Below are 15,940 nucleotides of genomic sequence, written 5' to 3'. Positions count from 1 at the left end.
GTTATCTTCGCATTAAAAAACACTAGAACTAGAAGGCGGGACTGAGGCCCTTTTATCCAGTTGAAAGTGCCGCCACTGAGTTTGCGTGGGGAAAATGATTGGCGGGCTTCCCGGAAACGCCGCGGCCCTCTCGGAGACGCATGCGCGTTGTTATGGAGCCACCCTAAATTTGGTCCCCTTGTCAATTTCTTTTCGACTCTAAAGTTGGGTTCCGTTTCTAATGACGAGGTGTCCGGGCATCACTGCGAAATTGATGCCTCTTATAAATGATACAATAAATAAACTTGAGGTCCAGAAACAATGGATACCCATTTTTTTTAACAACGTTATTGAGAGTCTAACTTGCCTTATTCCTTGTGGTTGGCCATGTTTTTAAATCGGAAGATGAGGTGAAAAACAAACATGTTTAGATAAAATTAAATAATGTGTCTTATTTCTCTATCCAGGCTGAGAAAACAAAACGCCAGGTCTCTTTTTCAGGAGTGGCAACCCATTATCTTAATATTTTGTATTGCTAAAAGGGAAGTGAATGGTTTGGTCCTGATATTCGTTGGAAAATCCGAAGGAAAAAAAGCAAGGCGTCCTGATGCTCCACCAATTACATCTTCATAAATGATATAGAGCAGTAAGCGTCGGGGTGATATTATTCTACTCTAGCGATAGCATTCTACCTCAGACTTGGATACAATTCCCGGCTTCTCCCCTCTAAAAGTGGCGACTTCGAGTAACCTCTGTAGATTTGTTTCTTCGTGTATTGAGGAAAAATACACACACATTATGAGGTTGTTTGGACCGCTAATAATGTCAACCCCTCATCGCCACCATCAGCAAGCGCCATCCTGCGTGTAGCCACTTTACATTATTTTATATGGTCAAGTGTCTGGACTTGCTTTTAGACATGCTGTTTATCATATGTTTGTATTTGGGAGGGGGAAGGGAACCGGCTGTATTTTAGTTTAATTTGTGTGAGTTTTAAAAGGAAAGTGGTGGAATATAGGTTGTTCTGATGGACAAGGACTGAGCCAAGTCACATGTGAATCTTTAGGCTAGAACTAGATAAAATGAGATTAGATGTCTGAATGCTTTTGTTTCCTTTAAACAGATTAAAGACTTTAAATGCATAGCAGCTTGTCGCTAATAAACAAGTGTGGGTAATGGCTGGTAAACAATCACTACCATCGGAGGTCGTCGCCTCACAAGGGTTCCAATTAAGAGCAGCTGACAGCTTGCGGCTTTCTGCGTAGTCAGCTGCCGGGGCCACATCGGCCGGTTTTACCCCGGACTGAACAAAGAGGCCCGCGGAGCACAGCCTTGACGTCACTCAAACACTGGCCCCAATCCTGCCGGGTAGCGCCGTGACCCCGCCCCCTCGAGCTCCGAGCAGGGTCCGCGCCACGCCTCTGGGGCGGGGCGATGCCGAACCCAGGCGGGCTGGCTCAGTAAAGCGGAGGCAGCGGGGGAAGATGGCGGCGGCCGTTCCACAGCGGGCCTGGACCGTGGAGCAGCTGCGCAGCGAGCAGCTCCCTAAGAAGGACATTATCAAGTTTCTGCAGGATCACGGTTCAGATTCGGTAACGGAGGCGGCGGGGCGGCCGGGCTGGTGCGGCTGAGGGACACTTCACCCCCCCGTAGATGCCCATACATTCCGTATTCCTCGGTGCCCCCGCCCTCGCTCTCCAGCGGCCCGTGGCCTGGAGGGCCGGAGAGGTCCCGCGTGCGCTCCCGAGCCACGCTCCCGCCCCTCGGGCCGGCCCTACTTGGGCGGGTGGAGCAACTTTACCTCTTGGGGCACGCAGCAGTAGCAGATTTAGAACCTCATTGAGATGCTTGAGTGAGGTGGAGGCTGTGAAAAAAAGGAACCCAGTAGATTTTGGGGGTTGAGGCGGGGGCCCGAGGACTGGAGGCTTGCGTGAGATAGATCCCTGGCGGGGAGTGTGGGCTGTTAGGGAAATGAGAAGAGATGTGAAGATTTCGGTGGGAACGATGGTGCGATTTGCTTTTCTCATCAATTACCAAACACTGAACACTAATAAGTGTGATTTTTTTACAGTCTCGCTGTTTAACTTTTAAAATATCGACGCTTTAAATGACCTTTTCACCTGTATATTTAGGGGAGTTACATGAGTATTTCGGGTACAGTGGTCTCCCATTGTTATAAACAAACTAAGAAATCTATTTGGCATTCTTCCTACTTTTACGCCCTGCATTTTTCAGCACAGTCTCCATCTTAACCACTCTCTGTAGTCACAAGTTATTTTTGTCAGACGGCTTTTTTTCCTTCGGAAATTAATATAATTCATATCTCCTTAAATTGCTGAACGACTGTACAGTTTGTGTGCCCGCAGCATCTCCCACTTATCAGAAATAGCAGTGGTCTAAATGTGGTTTATCTACGATTTTTAACTTAATTTCCAATAATCTCCCTACTGAATAATAATTCTGACATCAGCAAATACTTACACAACATCTACAGCAAGAACCGTACTCAGTGTTTGGGGATACAAGGGTGAAAATGAAAGACCATGCCTCAGAGACACCATTTTATACCATTTTACTATTTTAGTGGAATTATTTTCTCTTAAACCAATCCACATTTCACTGAAACAATAGAGTAGATATATCATTTATTAACGTGTAATGCCTCAAAACTGTACTATATTCATCAAATTCTTATAAAACAAATCATCCCAACGTGGAATCTAATGTAAAACTGGCCCACGTTGGACAATTTCAAGAGACTTGGCTTGTCAAAATACTAATATACTAATACTAATATACTAATCTTTTACATGCATATTCTCCAGTGCTCATTCACATATGTAAACCTATATTTGACAATCACTATTTTATTGATCATAAGATATCATGGAGATGTTTATATTTTGGATATCTTTCTGAAAACTTGCTAAAGAAATCACAACAGTGCTAAAGTAACTGATTGCTTCTATTTAATCAAAATAGCCTTTCCCATGAGCCTTTATCGTTTAGAACATTTCTCTCTAAGAGTGAGAGAGAAAAATGCAATAGTGATAGTTTCAGAAAAACTGCTTTATTGTAAGGTTAGAAGGTTAGAAAGGTTAAAAGATGCCAGAGGACAACTTTGGGAAAGTAACAAAATGAGGAATCAAGCAAGGACCACAAGGTAGAAAAGGAAGAAGAAGAAGGAAAACATGTACATGATTTTGAGATGAAGGTACATGATTTTGATGATTTGATATTTCAGTAGTAGTATTTCGGTATTCATCTGACAGTTTAGTCTTATATTTGAGAGAAATGGAATTCTACTGTTAGAGTTATTAAATACATTATTTTATTAATCAAATAGGTAATATGTATTGAGTTCTTACTGTGTGACTGGAAATGGTTTATTACATTTACCCTTATAAGAAGCCTCTGACATAAGATGCTGTTATTAATCTTTCACCGTGATGCAGAAACTGAGTCTTTAGGAAAGCTTAGTCCCTTGTCTAAAATCAGACAGCTAGGATTTTAACCCAGATGGTCTGACACCACAGCCTATACATTTGAACACTATATATCCAGCATTGTGTAACAGTGTTTTGGGTGTGCCAAGAATGGGTTACAGATATGTCAAGATAGAAATACCCAACATGGCTGGAGGCTCCCAGGGCACAGGCCAGGTAACATCCTGCCAGGAGCAGCTTTGCCCAGTTACCAAAATGTGTTTGCTGTGTAAGTGTGCTCTTCCGTGAGTTCCATGATGGGAAAAGGGTTAGTACACACCAGTGTAACCACTATGCAATATTACAGTTCTAATCTTTGAGTATTTCTTATAATTACCCAATATGTTTTTTTTTTTAATATTCCTTAAATCTTATTTTTGTTATGAAGTAGAGTATAAAATGTAATGTCTCATTTCTTTTATCAATAGTATGATTGAAAACATAAGTTCTAACTCAAAAGTTCATTTTCTAATTTTAGACCCTTTCTTACATGAGGGAAATTATTTTGACTAACAAGCTTTTTTCTTTATAGTTTCTTGCAGAACATAAGTTATTAGGAAACATTAAAAATGTGGCCAAGACAGCTAACAAGGACCATTTGGTTACAGCCTATAACCATCTTTTTGAAAGTAAGGTGAGTATTGTTACATTTTATTACCAGAATATCATTTTAGATATTTTATTCCCAAAAAGAAGCTTTAAATGCATTTATTTGCAGAATATGTTGACATTTTTCCACCTGTACTTTTTCTTAACTGTAATCATAAATGGACTGTCAAATTTAGCATGGCTAATCTGTAATATGGCAGGATGTTTTCATATTTTGAAAGGGAACAGATTTTTAAGGACACTGAAAAGTTATAAATCTAAAGTAAGTTGCATTTCATTAATGAATTTAAAGTCTTGGTTAGACCTAGACTGAGCCTTTAGAAAAGCAAATTTTAAGAAATTCTCCAATATATGTTAACTATGAAATGACCACCTTCCACAAAAAAAAAAGATAATCTTTATTAAGGAATTGATTGAATACTCTTCATATCTCTGAGTCTGAATTGGTCTTTCTAAAGGTTACGGGTCTCATTACAGAATTTATTTTGTGAGATAGTTTGAGATTCATAATTTGTTGATTAAAATGCTTAATATAAGATTCTTCGTTTGTTCTTAGCCAGACATGAATATGATAAACATTAGACCATTTTCCTTACAGCGTTTCAAGGGTACTGAAAGTATAAGCAAAGTGTCTGAGCAGGTGAAAAATGTGAAGCTTAATGAAGATAAACCCAAAGAAACCAAGTCTGAAGAGACTCTGGATGAGGTTTGTATAGAATGTATTCTTACTTGATTTCACATGTGAATTTGAGAAAAAGTATTTGCTTTACAGCACTGACTTTTCATAATAAGGGGTGGCCACTTTCAGTGAGCCAAACACTAATATGGAGTGGGTTATCTCCCTTGGGTGTACTCAATAAGGAAAAAAAACCCCTAAGAACCAGTGCTTTACAGTTGGTAAGACTTTCCTGTGAAATACCTCTAGTTTTGTATTTTTTTTTTAAACATGTTCTCACTCATAGGGCCAAATCAGTACATCTTTTTGTTTGTTTGTTTGTTTGTTTTAATTAATCAATTTGTTTATTTTTGGCTGCGTTGGTTCTTCGTTGCTGCGCGTGGGCTTTCTCTAGTTGCGGTGAGTGGGGGCTACTCTTCCTTGCGGTGCGCGGGCTTCTCATTGCGGTGGCTTCTCTTGTCGCAGAGCACGGGCTCTCAGCACGTGGGCTCAGTAGTTGTGGCTCGTGGGCTCTGGAGCGCAGGCTCAGTAGTTGTGGTGTACGGGCTTAGTTGCTCCACGGGATGCGGGATCTTCCCAGACCAGGGCTCGAACCCGTGTCCCCTGCCTTGGCAGGCGGATTCTTAACCACTGTGCCACCAGGGAAGCCCTAGCTTTGTATTTTATATTGCCTCTATGTCTGGCCAGAACTTCTGAGCTTTCAAAGCTATTTTAAGGGCCTCTTCTTTAGCAAGTTGGAATGAGTGAAAGAAACTTCCTTTTGATTATTTTTAGCTTTTTCTGATGTACATGGTATCCTAGGCAATATAAATAGTTAATTCGGGCCTGGCTGCAGGGTGTGGGTTCATCTGTCTCATCTTTCCCAACCCAGGTTTTATATTTTGGTACCAAGGTTTGAAGAGCCAGATAAAACTATTTCTGAAATTGGGAGATTGGGATTGACATACATACACTAATATGTATAAAATGGATAACTAATAAGAACCTGCTATATAAAAAAATAAGTGAAATAAAATTCAAAAAAATAAAACATTTTTCCATCAGTGTCTCCATTAAAAAAAAAACAAACTATTTCTGTAAATGGACAGCCCTAGTAGAGCTAAGGACAGCTCTTTGAAAAGCCTCAGTAGAGCTAAATTGATTATTATCTTGCCACTTTTGATAATATCTTGCTAACAACTAAGCTTACTCATTCCTAGCAGTGTTAGTATCAGTGACAATAATAATAATAATTTGATAAATGTTTTATATACTGGGCAAATATTGAGCAGCTACTAAGGTAAATAGAGGTATAATAATTATTAGAAGGGTTACAAAAGCAGTTGGCATCATAGTTTATCTTCCAGAAAGAGTATTCCAGAAAATTAGAGTAAGGGGCGTATGAGGAAGCAGATAATATATCAAGAGATTAAGAAAAAGAGCATTACAAATAAAAGTAAAAGCTGTAAGGGCTGGAGGCAGTTTAGAGAGATTTCCTGAGAGTCCTAAACTATATCCTTTTCTTTAAGACCTCTTTTCATTTCATTTAACTGGTCAGTGTGAGCCCTCTTTTTTATGTACTCATTGTCTTCCTGCCTAGATTCCGTAACTTCTTGACCAGTACTTTGCTGTCTGCTTTCTCTGTTCATGCTTCAGGACTGCAGAGCAAGTATTGTGAAGAAAAATAATCATCAAACTTTTTACTGGGCTTTGTATAAATTAATGCTTAATATCAGACAAGCATGGTTTCTAGTTTCACTGCTACTCAGCAGCTTTCATACTATCCCTCGCTCAATTCCCCATCCACAAAAACTACTTGACATTTTTCCAGAAGTTCTCAACCTTCTCTTATTCCTTTCTCATTATATACTCTTGTGTTCTATTTTACCAAAATATTAACATACATAGTTGTAACCATTCTCTTCTTCCCGTTTATAAGTTCCCTGATCTTTGGTTTTCTTTTTCCTTTTCATGTCTCCCTCAGATCTAAGGCTCTCAAACATCTTCTTTTTCACATCTTCATCCATTCCTTTTTGATTCTCAAGCATTCCAAGGCTTCAGACCTGGAGTGTGGGAAAAGTCACTAATCTGTCTTCATTCTCTTTCATCATCATTCAGCCCCAAAATGGCTGTTCTAGTAAGTTTTCTAAAATATTTTGCAAACCACACCCTACTGAAAAATCTTCAGTAACTCTATACTGTCTAGAGCTGCACTGTCCAATACAGTAGTCACTAGCCATACGTGGCTGCTGAGCACTTTGTGGCCATTCCGAAATAAAATGTGCCTTAAGTATAAAATATGCAATTTCAAAGTTTTAATATGATTTTTTTTAAATGTAAAATATCTCAACATTTTTATATTGATTACATGTTGAAATGATATCAATGCAGCAATTAGACAACTTAAAATTACATTTGTGACTCATTGTTTTTCTATTGGATTGCATTTTTGGCATTCAAAACCTTCCAATATCTGGCCCCTGCCCAGCTCCATATTTACTACTTCTATAGAAATAGTCTTCTTCGGTCACAAATGTCTGCCCATTGTCTACTAAACTGTCCATACTTTTATTTCTTGCTTAGTGTGTCTCTGCTCTCAACTTCCCTATTTGTCAGTTCTGTGTGCCCTTCAAGACCCAGGTCATGGGCTCATTGCTTCCTCTGAAATTTTTACCATCCCAGACTTTACATAACTGCCAAAAATTTCTGTAGCACATGGTTATCTATATTATTTACCTCTACCTTATTCATCTTAATGCAGAGAACCTTGTCTAATAGCTCTTACTGGACTTTAAATAAATCAGTCATAGTCAATATATTTATTACCTATTATGTATTAAATAGTGTTGAGGAAAGTTTTCAAGTATGAATGAATATTGGACAGGAGAGAAAGTATAAGTTAGGTCAGGAACTCACACTCAGACGTCAGAAACGACTGTAAAAGTACTCAAGCCAAAAACTTGAGATTCATCCTTCATAACTTCTTTACATATAATCATCACCAAAGTCTGTTGATTCTGTATAAATATATCACAAAACTGCTCATCTTTTGTCATCCTCTATGTTGGCACCCCAGCATAGACCTGGACTACTATACTAAGCTCTTCCTATCAAGTCTCCCCACTTCTACTTTTGATTCCCTATCCATTCCTCAACTAGGTCAAACTGATCTGTTTAGAACACAAATCTGATTTTGTAACTTCTTCGTTTAAAACTGGTAATTGGCTGCTCAGTGACAAAAAGATAAAAACCCAGACTCTTAACATGTGTTATATGTCTTTCCAGCCTCGTCTCATACCATTCTCTTTTCTTTCTTACCTTGCAGACTGTACTATTTTCATGCTCTTCCCTGCTATGAAAATGCTATTCTCTGTTGTAAACCTTCCCCTACTACCTGAGTGACCTTCTTTTGTCCTTCAAGATACAGTGTAAACATTACTTCAGAGAACCCTCTCCCAGCCTATAGCCTATACTGGAGTACGTCACTGTGTCCTTCTCATGTTGGCACCCTGTGCTTCCTCTTTAGGTCTCCTAACACACACCTATATTCTCTGTTAGAGGGAGGGCCAGAACCATGTCTGCCAGCTCAGCTGTGTATCTCTAGTTCCTGACATATAGAACATGCTCAAATATTTCTTGAATTAAGAATAATTATGTAATATACAGTTGACCATTGAAAAACATGGGTTTGAACTGCATGGGTCCTTTATAATATGCAGATTTTTTTCCAGTAGTAAATACTGCAGTACTCCATGACCCTCAATCCTTAGTTGGTTGAATTGGCAGGCGCAGAACAGATACAGAGGAATCATGTAAAGGGAGGGCCAACTATAAGTTATACATGGATTTTGGACTGCAGGAAGGGTTGGCACCCCTAACACCCAAAGTGTACAAGGGTCAGCTGTACTCTCATTTTTAGAGGCAATGCCGTGATCTAGTTAATTGCAGCTATGATGATTACTCTCAAAAGTTCCTTTATCTCTGTGTCTAGAAGTTTCTAGCTCAGACTCAGTCTCAGGAATGTAGTTCTTTTCCTCACTCTGGACTAAGAAATTGCTGCAAAGCCAGGAAATTACCTAAAAGCCAGGTCCATTCAAGCACATTAACTCCAGGATAGCTTGGGACTGATCTGACCTCCCACCATGAAGCAATCAGGTTCTTGAAATGAAACCCAAAATGAGATCCACCATTTTACAAAGTGTGTTTTATAGGTCCCAGAAGTTCCAGGTTGTTTTCATGTGTCATCAAAAGCTGTACCTTGTGTCTCCTACTTGAAGATTCACAGTGTATATTAGCTAATGCATAATTAGCTTTGAGAAGTTATGCAAAAGAGGCATATTTAACTTGAATGCAGTATTTCCCAAACTTAATTATATTAGGCCCTTTTCTTCTAACAATGCCAAGGAATGGGTGATCCATAAAAGACACTTTGTGAAGCACTGAAATTGAGGCCCCAAGTAGGCAGATTGCGCCTTCACTGTTAAGACTGATGAGATTAGCCACCAATTTATTGTGTTTGCATTATACTAGGACCTCTAATGTAGGTAACACAACATGCCCAAGCAACGTGGTACAACAAATGGGAAAATAATGAAATGACATTGTTTTTGTTTTTTAATTATTTATTTTTGGCTGTGTTGGGTCTTCGTTTCTGTGCAAGGGCTTTCTCTAGTTGCGGCGAGCAGGGGCCACTCTTCATCGCGGTGCGTGGGCCTCCCACTGTCGCGGCCTTCTCTTGTTGCGGAGCACAGGCTCCAGACGCGCAGGCTCAGTAGCTGTGGCGCACGGGCTTAGTTGCTCCGCGGCATGTGGGATCTTCACAGACCAGGGCTCGAACCCGTGTCCCCTGCATTGGCAGGAAGATTCTCAACCACTGTGCCGCCAGGGAAGCCCGACATTAAGTTTTAAAATGTGGCTATTATTTGCTAATCGTACCTTATCCACTCAATAGTTACCTGTAATTTCTTTAATAAAGTCTTGATATTCTGATATTCTCACATAATATACGTATATTGTCATCCTCATTTTGTGGCTTTTAAATGTTTTAAAATTATTTTCAAATTTGGGATATATGTTAACAGTTTTTGTCAAGTCAACTATATTCCTTAAAAATCATTTGTTTTTCTGATATCACAGAAAAGGATAGAGAAAACATAATTCCAACACCTAGAAATGAATGTTTAACATTTCAGAATATTTTTGAATATTTTCTGTGTATATTTATTGAAATAGTTGAGATTTTACTGTAGAACTTTCTACTGATTTTTCTTGTAATCTTATAAGAATTTTTCCACGTTACTCAAAACTATTATATTATCATAAGTGTGTGGTTTTATTTTGCCATTATGTATAATAGTATATGGAATAACTGCATAAAGATTTTTTCCTAAGTTTCAAATTACTTCTTGAGTATATATTTGTATAAAGAGAATTATCATACTTTTAACATTTTAAAATCGCATTCCAAAGAGATGGCACCAGTTTACACTGCTAGCAGTAGACTTCTAAAGTAACTGTCTCACTAAAACAAGCTTGGAATGGGTCAGGAAGAAAGTTAATGCTTACTTTTGTAATACACTTTGTATTCAAGCTATAGATGTGACTTTCTTTTGACTTAGGGAGGCAGCCCAGTTTTAGCTGAAAGTTCTAATCCTTAAGACTCTGAATTGGATAGGGCTTCATACACTATCCAGGCCTCACTACTTTCTCTATAAAAGATGGGGAAAGAACTGCCAGGTTGCTGTATGGTTAAATGAATGGACATAACAAAATGACTAGTATTAATACCTGACATTCCATATGTGCTTGAGAGGTAGTAAAGTGGTTAAGAGCTTGCGCTTTATAACCAGGCTGCCTGGTTTCCAATCCTACACAGCCACTTTGGAGCTCTAGGACCTTAAGCAAGTTACTTATCCACCCTATCCTTTTGTTTCCTTATCTGTAAAACAGGGATAATAACAGTACCTACCTCATAAGGGAGAGTTAGTTTCTGTAAAACATTTGCAATATTCTGTAGTATAAAATTCTATATATTCTTAAGTTTGCCTAAGAAATTGCTTTCCTCTCAGATTCCTCACTAATGATTAGATTAACCCTTAGCTTTAAAAAAAAAAAAGACCCTGATAATCCTTTGTTCTAGGAAATATGCCGCTTGTGGTAATTTCTATAGATAATTCCATTCACTGTGTGAACTTATTTTCAATTCAAGTCCAGGAACAGATGCAATATTACTTGTATTTATTCTAATTGGATATAATTCAAATATTTAGTAATACCAATTATTGGTGCTAACACAACTCAAATCTTTGAAAAGATGTCACAATGATTTAGTGCCTTATAATTTTATAGGAATTAAAATGTAATGATATTTCTAACCTTGGAAAATAACTGGATTCATTTTATGGTTTGATGAATAATTAATCTTGTCAAAAGAACATTGGTTTCCAAAGAAGCTGGAAGTTATTTGAAATTATAGGTATGCTAGTTACTAATATTCTCATCACAGACTTGAAATGAGATAGTGAGTTTTTTAACTCAGTGGTGAACCAGAGGCAAAATAGTTTGTTACCAAATCTGTGAAATTCTTGTGACTGGACTTAGGTCACAGTTGGCTGTATTAAGTATTCTCTTTGTCATCCTTCTAAAAAAAGGACATGAATTAACAACTCTGTGTGTTGTTTTTGTTTCTAGGGTCCACCAAAATATACAAAATCTGTTCTTAAAAAAGGAGATAAAACCAACTTTCCCAAAAAGGGAGATATTGTTCACTGCTGGTATACAGGAACACTACAGGATGGGACTGTTTTTGATACTAATATTCAAACGAGTAAGTCTAAATGTAATCTTCTCTCTTTGGCTTTAGGGCATGCCAAATATTTGTATTGGCAGTACCTTTTTCTTGGCTGTCATTTTTTTTCCAGAAGTCTTTTACACCTGTGATTTACTTGTAAAAGGTTTTCAGTTCACTACTTGGCTGGGTGTAAATGAAGACCTTTTGGTCACTGAAAAGCAAAAAATAAAGCAGCTTAGTCTAAACTTTGTTAATGCCCCAAATTCAGGCTTTTGTATTTTAATATAAAAGGCAGAATAGTGTTACTTTAATGGTGTAAATATAGGTCCTTTCCGTCTCCCTCCTTTAGACCATAATTATTTTTACATCCAAAATTTTCTTGATGAATTACTTGGCTTTCTGAATTTTTATTTCTTTTCAGATGCATAGCATGGTAAGTTCTGAAATCAATTTAAAGACTTAAATCACTGTGTTTTTCAATTGGAACTTAACTTCATTATTAATTATAAAGAAAATCTGTTTTACAGGTTCGAAGAAGAAGAAAAATGCCAAGCCTTTAAGTTTTAAGGTTGGGATAGGCAAAGTTATCAGAGGAGTAAGTAAAAACTGGCCAAGAACCAGTAGATATTCTGGCACACGCTACTTGTGGTATGGTAACATAAAGAATTAGGTTTGAGAATAAGATGAAAACATTCTTTCAAGTCTCACAAATCAAGTGCTGTCATTGCTAACTGATCTGGCACAAATTACATTCTCTGGGTCTCAGACAGTACAGCCTATCTCAAGGTTGCTAAAAGATTAAGTGGGGGGCTTCCCTGGTGGCAAAATGGTTAAGAACCCGCCTGCCAATGCAGGGGACAAGGGTTTGAGCCCTGGTCCGGGAAGATCCCACGTGCCGTGGAGCAACTAAGCCCATGCGCCACAACAACTGAGCCCATGTGCCACAACTACTGAAGGCCGCGTGCCTAGAGCCCGTGCTGCACAACGAGAAGCCTCCGCAATGAAAAGCCCCCACACCGCAACAAAGAGTAGCCCCTGCTCGCTGCAACTAGAGAGAATGCCCGCGCACAGCAACAAAGACCCAATGCAACCAAAAATAAATTAAAAAAAAAAAAAAGATTAAATAGGTATAACTTAAAGCACATAATAGAGACTCAAATATTATTTCCTTCCATGCCTGCCCCTTTTATTATTTTTTCTTTGTAATTGCCAGAATGTTTGGCTTTCTAAATTTGATTCTTATGTTAGATAGCTGTTGTACCGCTTATACATGATTCAGAAAGGTAAAATATCTGTTCCACTGAAGTACTGATAGAAACTTCTAGGAGTCTTTCCTGTGGCCCTCTCACCTCACAATTTGGCTCAAACACCAAAAATATCTTTCAAATGTAAGTATGCCTTTACCCACCCTTACATGTGAGAGATAACAGAAGGAAACTCTGAAAAAAGGGGAAGTTAGGCTTGAGCTGCCCTGACCATTGCAGTGTACAGTACAAAAGGAGATGAAAGAGCAGGACGTCAAATATTAATAGCCAAAATGCCTATTTAAATGCAGTTATGAGAACCCTAAATGTGTTATTCTTTGTACTGTGGTAAGACCTAAAATATTGTTCAATCATATCCAGAGCCCAAAGTAGAATATAAAACATCTTGAAACTAAAGGTTTAGTTGAAAATCACTTTTAACTACTATCTGATTATACCAAGCTGATTTATCAGGTTGAGCTATTTTTGTTTCTGTAACTAAAATGTTTACTGGTAAATTTGTTCTAATCAACCATACTCTTAATTTCCAGTATGTGACAGATCTCTATCATTTGAGCTTTATGTAATTGTTACATTTCAACAGAGTATATGATACTAGTAATATATTCTGTATCCTTGCATCATATTGTTTTTGGTAATTTGGCTTTAAGATCCAAATTTGTACAAAATGACATATCATTTTGAAAAGTTCAAGTACTTACACTAGAAAATTATTTAATGTGTCCTTAACTTTTTTCATTGAGGAAATAAAGGACAGATTTAGAGACTCTCACCCAAGGACATTACCTTAGGACATGAAATCCTGTAACAGAATGCTTTGTATGTAATCTTGCCTTTCTTCTGGCTTTGCATGCTTTTGTAAAGTATCATTAGTTTTGATTTTATGTTTTTGCCTTTAGTGGGATGAAGCACTCTTGACTATGAGTAAAGGAGAAAAGGCTCGACTGGAGATTGAACCAGAATGGGCTTACGGAAAGAAAGGACAGCCTGATGCCAAGTATCCTTTTTTCCTTTGTAATTAAAAGAAAATCACTAAGAAAGATCACTTGAAGGTATGTAAATGCTGTCTAGGTTAACCTCTAGATCAGAGATCCTGTCCAGACCAGTCTTCCTGATATATAGATGCTTTTGTGTCAACACCTCCAATATACACAATATTTTCTACTGTTACAGAGTATTCTAACTTGAGCTGGAGTCTTTTTTTCTTCCTATTTAATCTCTTAATTTTCAAGACCTAAACTGAGGTTTAAGTTTCCATCTTTGAAAAGCTACTATTAATGTTTGAAGGGTTTATTTAAAGGAGTTAATATGCTCAATACAAACAACTGTAGCAAATTGTAGGATTCAGATATGGCTCATGGTAATTTTATGCTTCCATATGATATCAGGCAATTAATTGGGTACTCAAAGCTTAGAAATGGAACACGTTGGGGATCACAAGTTGTGAAATGAAGGAGACCACAGGTCCAACATCATAGTGTACGCATTTGTGATTACAACTAGTGACAGTACTTTTCTGATAGGCCCAATTTGTGAACGTTAAAAAAAAAGAGCCATGACTCCAGTCTGTTACAACCAGAACAGTCCAATAGCTAAGTAGGAAGGTAGTTTAGTTGTTGGTTCCATTCCCAGTGGACTAGTTGGACCAGTTAGAGTAAGTTTGGGGATAAAAAAATTGGAAGTCCTTTGTAGTGTTATCAATTACAGTTACTTGGGAATATAACAGCCTTCTTCACAGCCTATCAAAATCCTGTGGCCAACTGCAGGTCCCTCTCGTGAAGTACCTCAAGACCAGTCAGATAAAAATCACTGTTCTCTGAATTCAACATCTGAAAATTCACAGCAAATACCAGGTACTACCTCAAATGAACTTTGATTTAATGTAACTTATACAATCAGCTAGATTGAAATCACTTGGGGCAGGGGTGGGGCGTACTGAGTAGCAGTCTTCATCAAGTAGTGGCCAACTTGGCAGTACTAGAGAGGCATCCAGGTAAGGAAGATCCTAGTTCAAGCTGAATTTATCTAGTCAGCCTTTACTGACAGGTTATGACCTCCATTCACAAATACTTTTAGGAACCTCTAGGTTCCTATGTACTAGCCCCTGAGTCAACTATAAAGCCCTCCCTTTGGAGTTAATTACTAGTATCCAATATACATAATTCTATTTATTTTTATATATTTATTTTTGGCTGCGTTGGGTCTTTGTTGCTGTGCGTGGGCTTTCTCAAGTTGCGGCAAGCAGGGGCTACTGTTCGTTGTGGTGGGCTCTAGGGCATGGGCTCAGCATTTGTGGCTCGCTGGCTCTACAGCACAGGCTCAGTAGTTGTGGTGCACAGGCATAGTTGCTCCACAGCATGTGGGATCTTCCCAGACCAGGGCTCCAACCCGTGTCCCCTGCATTGGCAGGCGGATTCTTAAGCGCTACGCCACCAGAGAAGTCCCATAATTCTAATTTACACTAAGGGGAATGAGGGGAGAGGCAAGTTTTATCAAATTTACCTTGACTTCTTCAACAGAATTCCACCAAATGCAAAACTTATTTTTGAAGTGGAATTAGTGGATATTGACTGAAATAGTAAAGACATCAGCAACAATAAAACACGGCCTTGAAGAAACTTAGGTGTCTAATTAGAACTGGTTACTACTTTAAGGGAAGAGTCAACTGGAAAATTCAAGAAGTTAAGTTAGAACTTGTTTACTTGACCCCAACTTCTAAGAAATGTAATCCATTATAAATCCTTGAAGTTTAAAATATTTTACTACAGCTGTGTAGAATATCACTTAAAAAGAACTGACTTGCCTTTTACCTCATGTTGTAAACTAAAAGGCTCAATAAAAATTTATCCTATGTCTTGATTTGTGTTGTGTAAATATATTCATGTTCTGATTAGGTTAACCAGTACTAAGACTTCATCAAACCTGGGAGTAACAGTAAAATTATCTGGACAGCTTTGCCAGAGACAATCATCTTAAAATCTTTAAACATTTGTGTATAAGGAAGGCAAAAGCACAGAGATTGAGAGGAAGCAAAAGGCTAAAAGGTCTAAGAAATTGTCAACAATAGACGAATTCAAGAAAAGTATACTTCAAAACCAATAAACCACTAATACTGGTTAATATAAAGTTAATATTATTAGGTGATTCCCCCCCAATA

General features: G+C 38.1%; 1 protein-coding gene across 1 annotated transcript; it reads left to right on the top strand.

Moving 5' to 3' along the window:
- The first annotated feature begins 1,448 nt into the window (after positions 1-1,448).
- Positions 1,449-15,624, top strand: FKBP3 (FKBP prolyl isomerase 3). Its single transcript, XM_079700682.1, has 7 exons — positions 1,449-1,571; positions 3,997-4,098; positions 4,672-4,779; positions 11,419-11,554; positions 12,046-12,113; positions 13,683-13,780; positions 15,303-15,624. Exons 1-7 carry the CDS (start codon positions 1,464-1,466, stop codon positions 15,355-15,357), a joined length of 675 nt encoding a protein of 224 aa, XP_079556808.1. The 5' UTR covers positions 1,449-1,463; the 3' UTR covers positions 15,358-15,624.
- Positions 15,625-15,940: the final 316 nt, after the last annotated feature.

Source organism: Hyperoodon ampullatus, assembly GCF_949752795.1.
Source record: "Hyperoodon ampullatus genome assembly, chromosome: 3".
Classification (NCBI taxonomy): Eukaryota; Metazoa; Chordata; class Mammalia; order Artiodactyla; family Ziphiidae; genus Hyperoodon; species Hyperoodon ampullatus.
The sequence above is the reverse complement of the archived record's forward strand: the minus strand, read 5'-3'. Positions and strand labels throughout refer to the sequence as shown.

Bases quoted from the DNA above. Each gene is read 5' to 3' on its own strand.
- FKBP3 (XM_079700682.1), top strand. From the start codon at position 1,464: ATGGCGGCGGCCGTTCCACAGCGGGCCTGGACCGTGGAGCAGCTGCGC. The intron at 4,780-11,418 runs GTTTGTATAGAA...TTTTGTTTCTAG, and splicing joins CTGAAGAGACTCTGGATGAG to GGTCCACCAAAATATACAAA. The intron at 12,114-13,682 runs GTAAGTAAAAAC...TTTTGCCTTTAG, and splicing joins TAGGCAAAGTTATCAGAGGA to TGGGATGAAGCACTCTTGAC.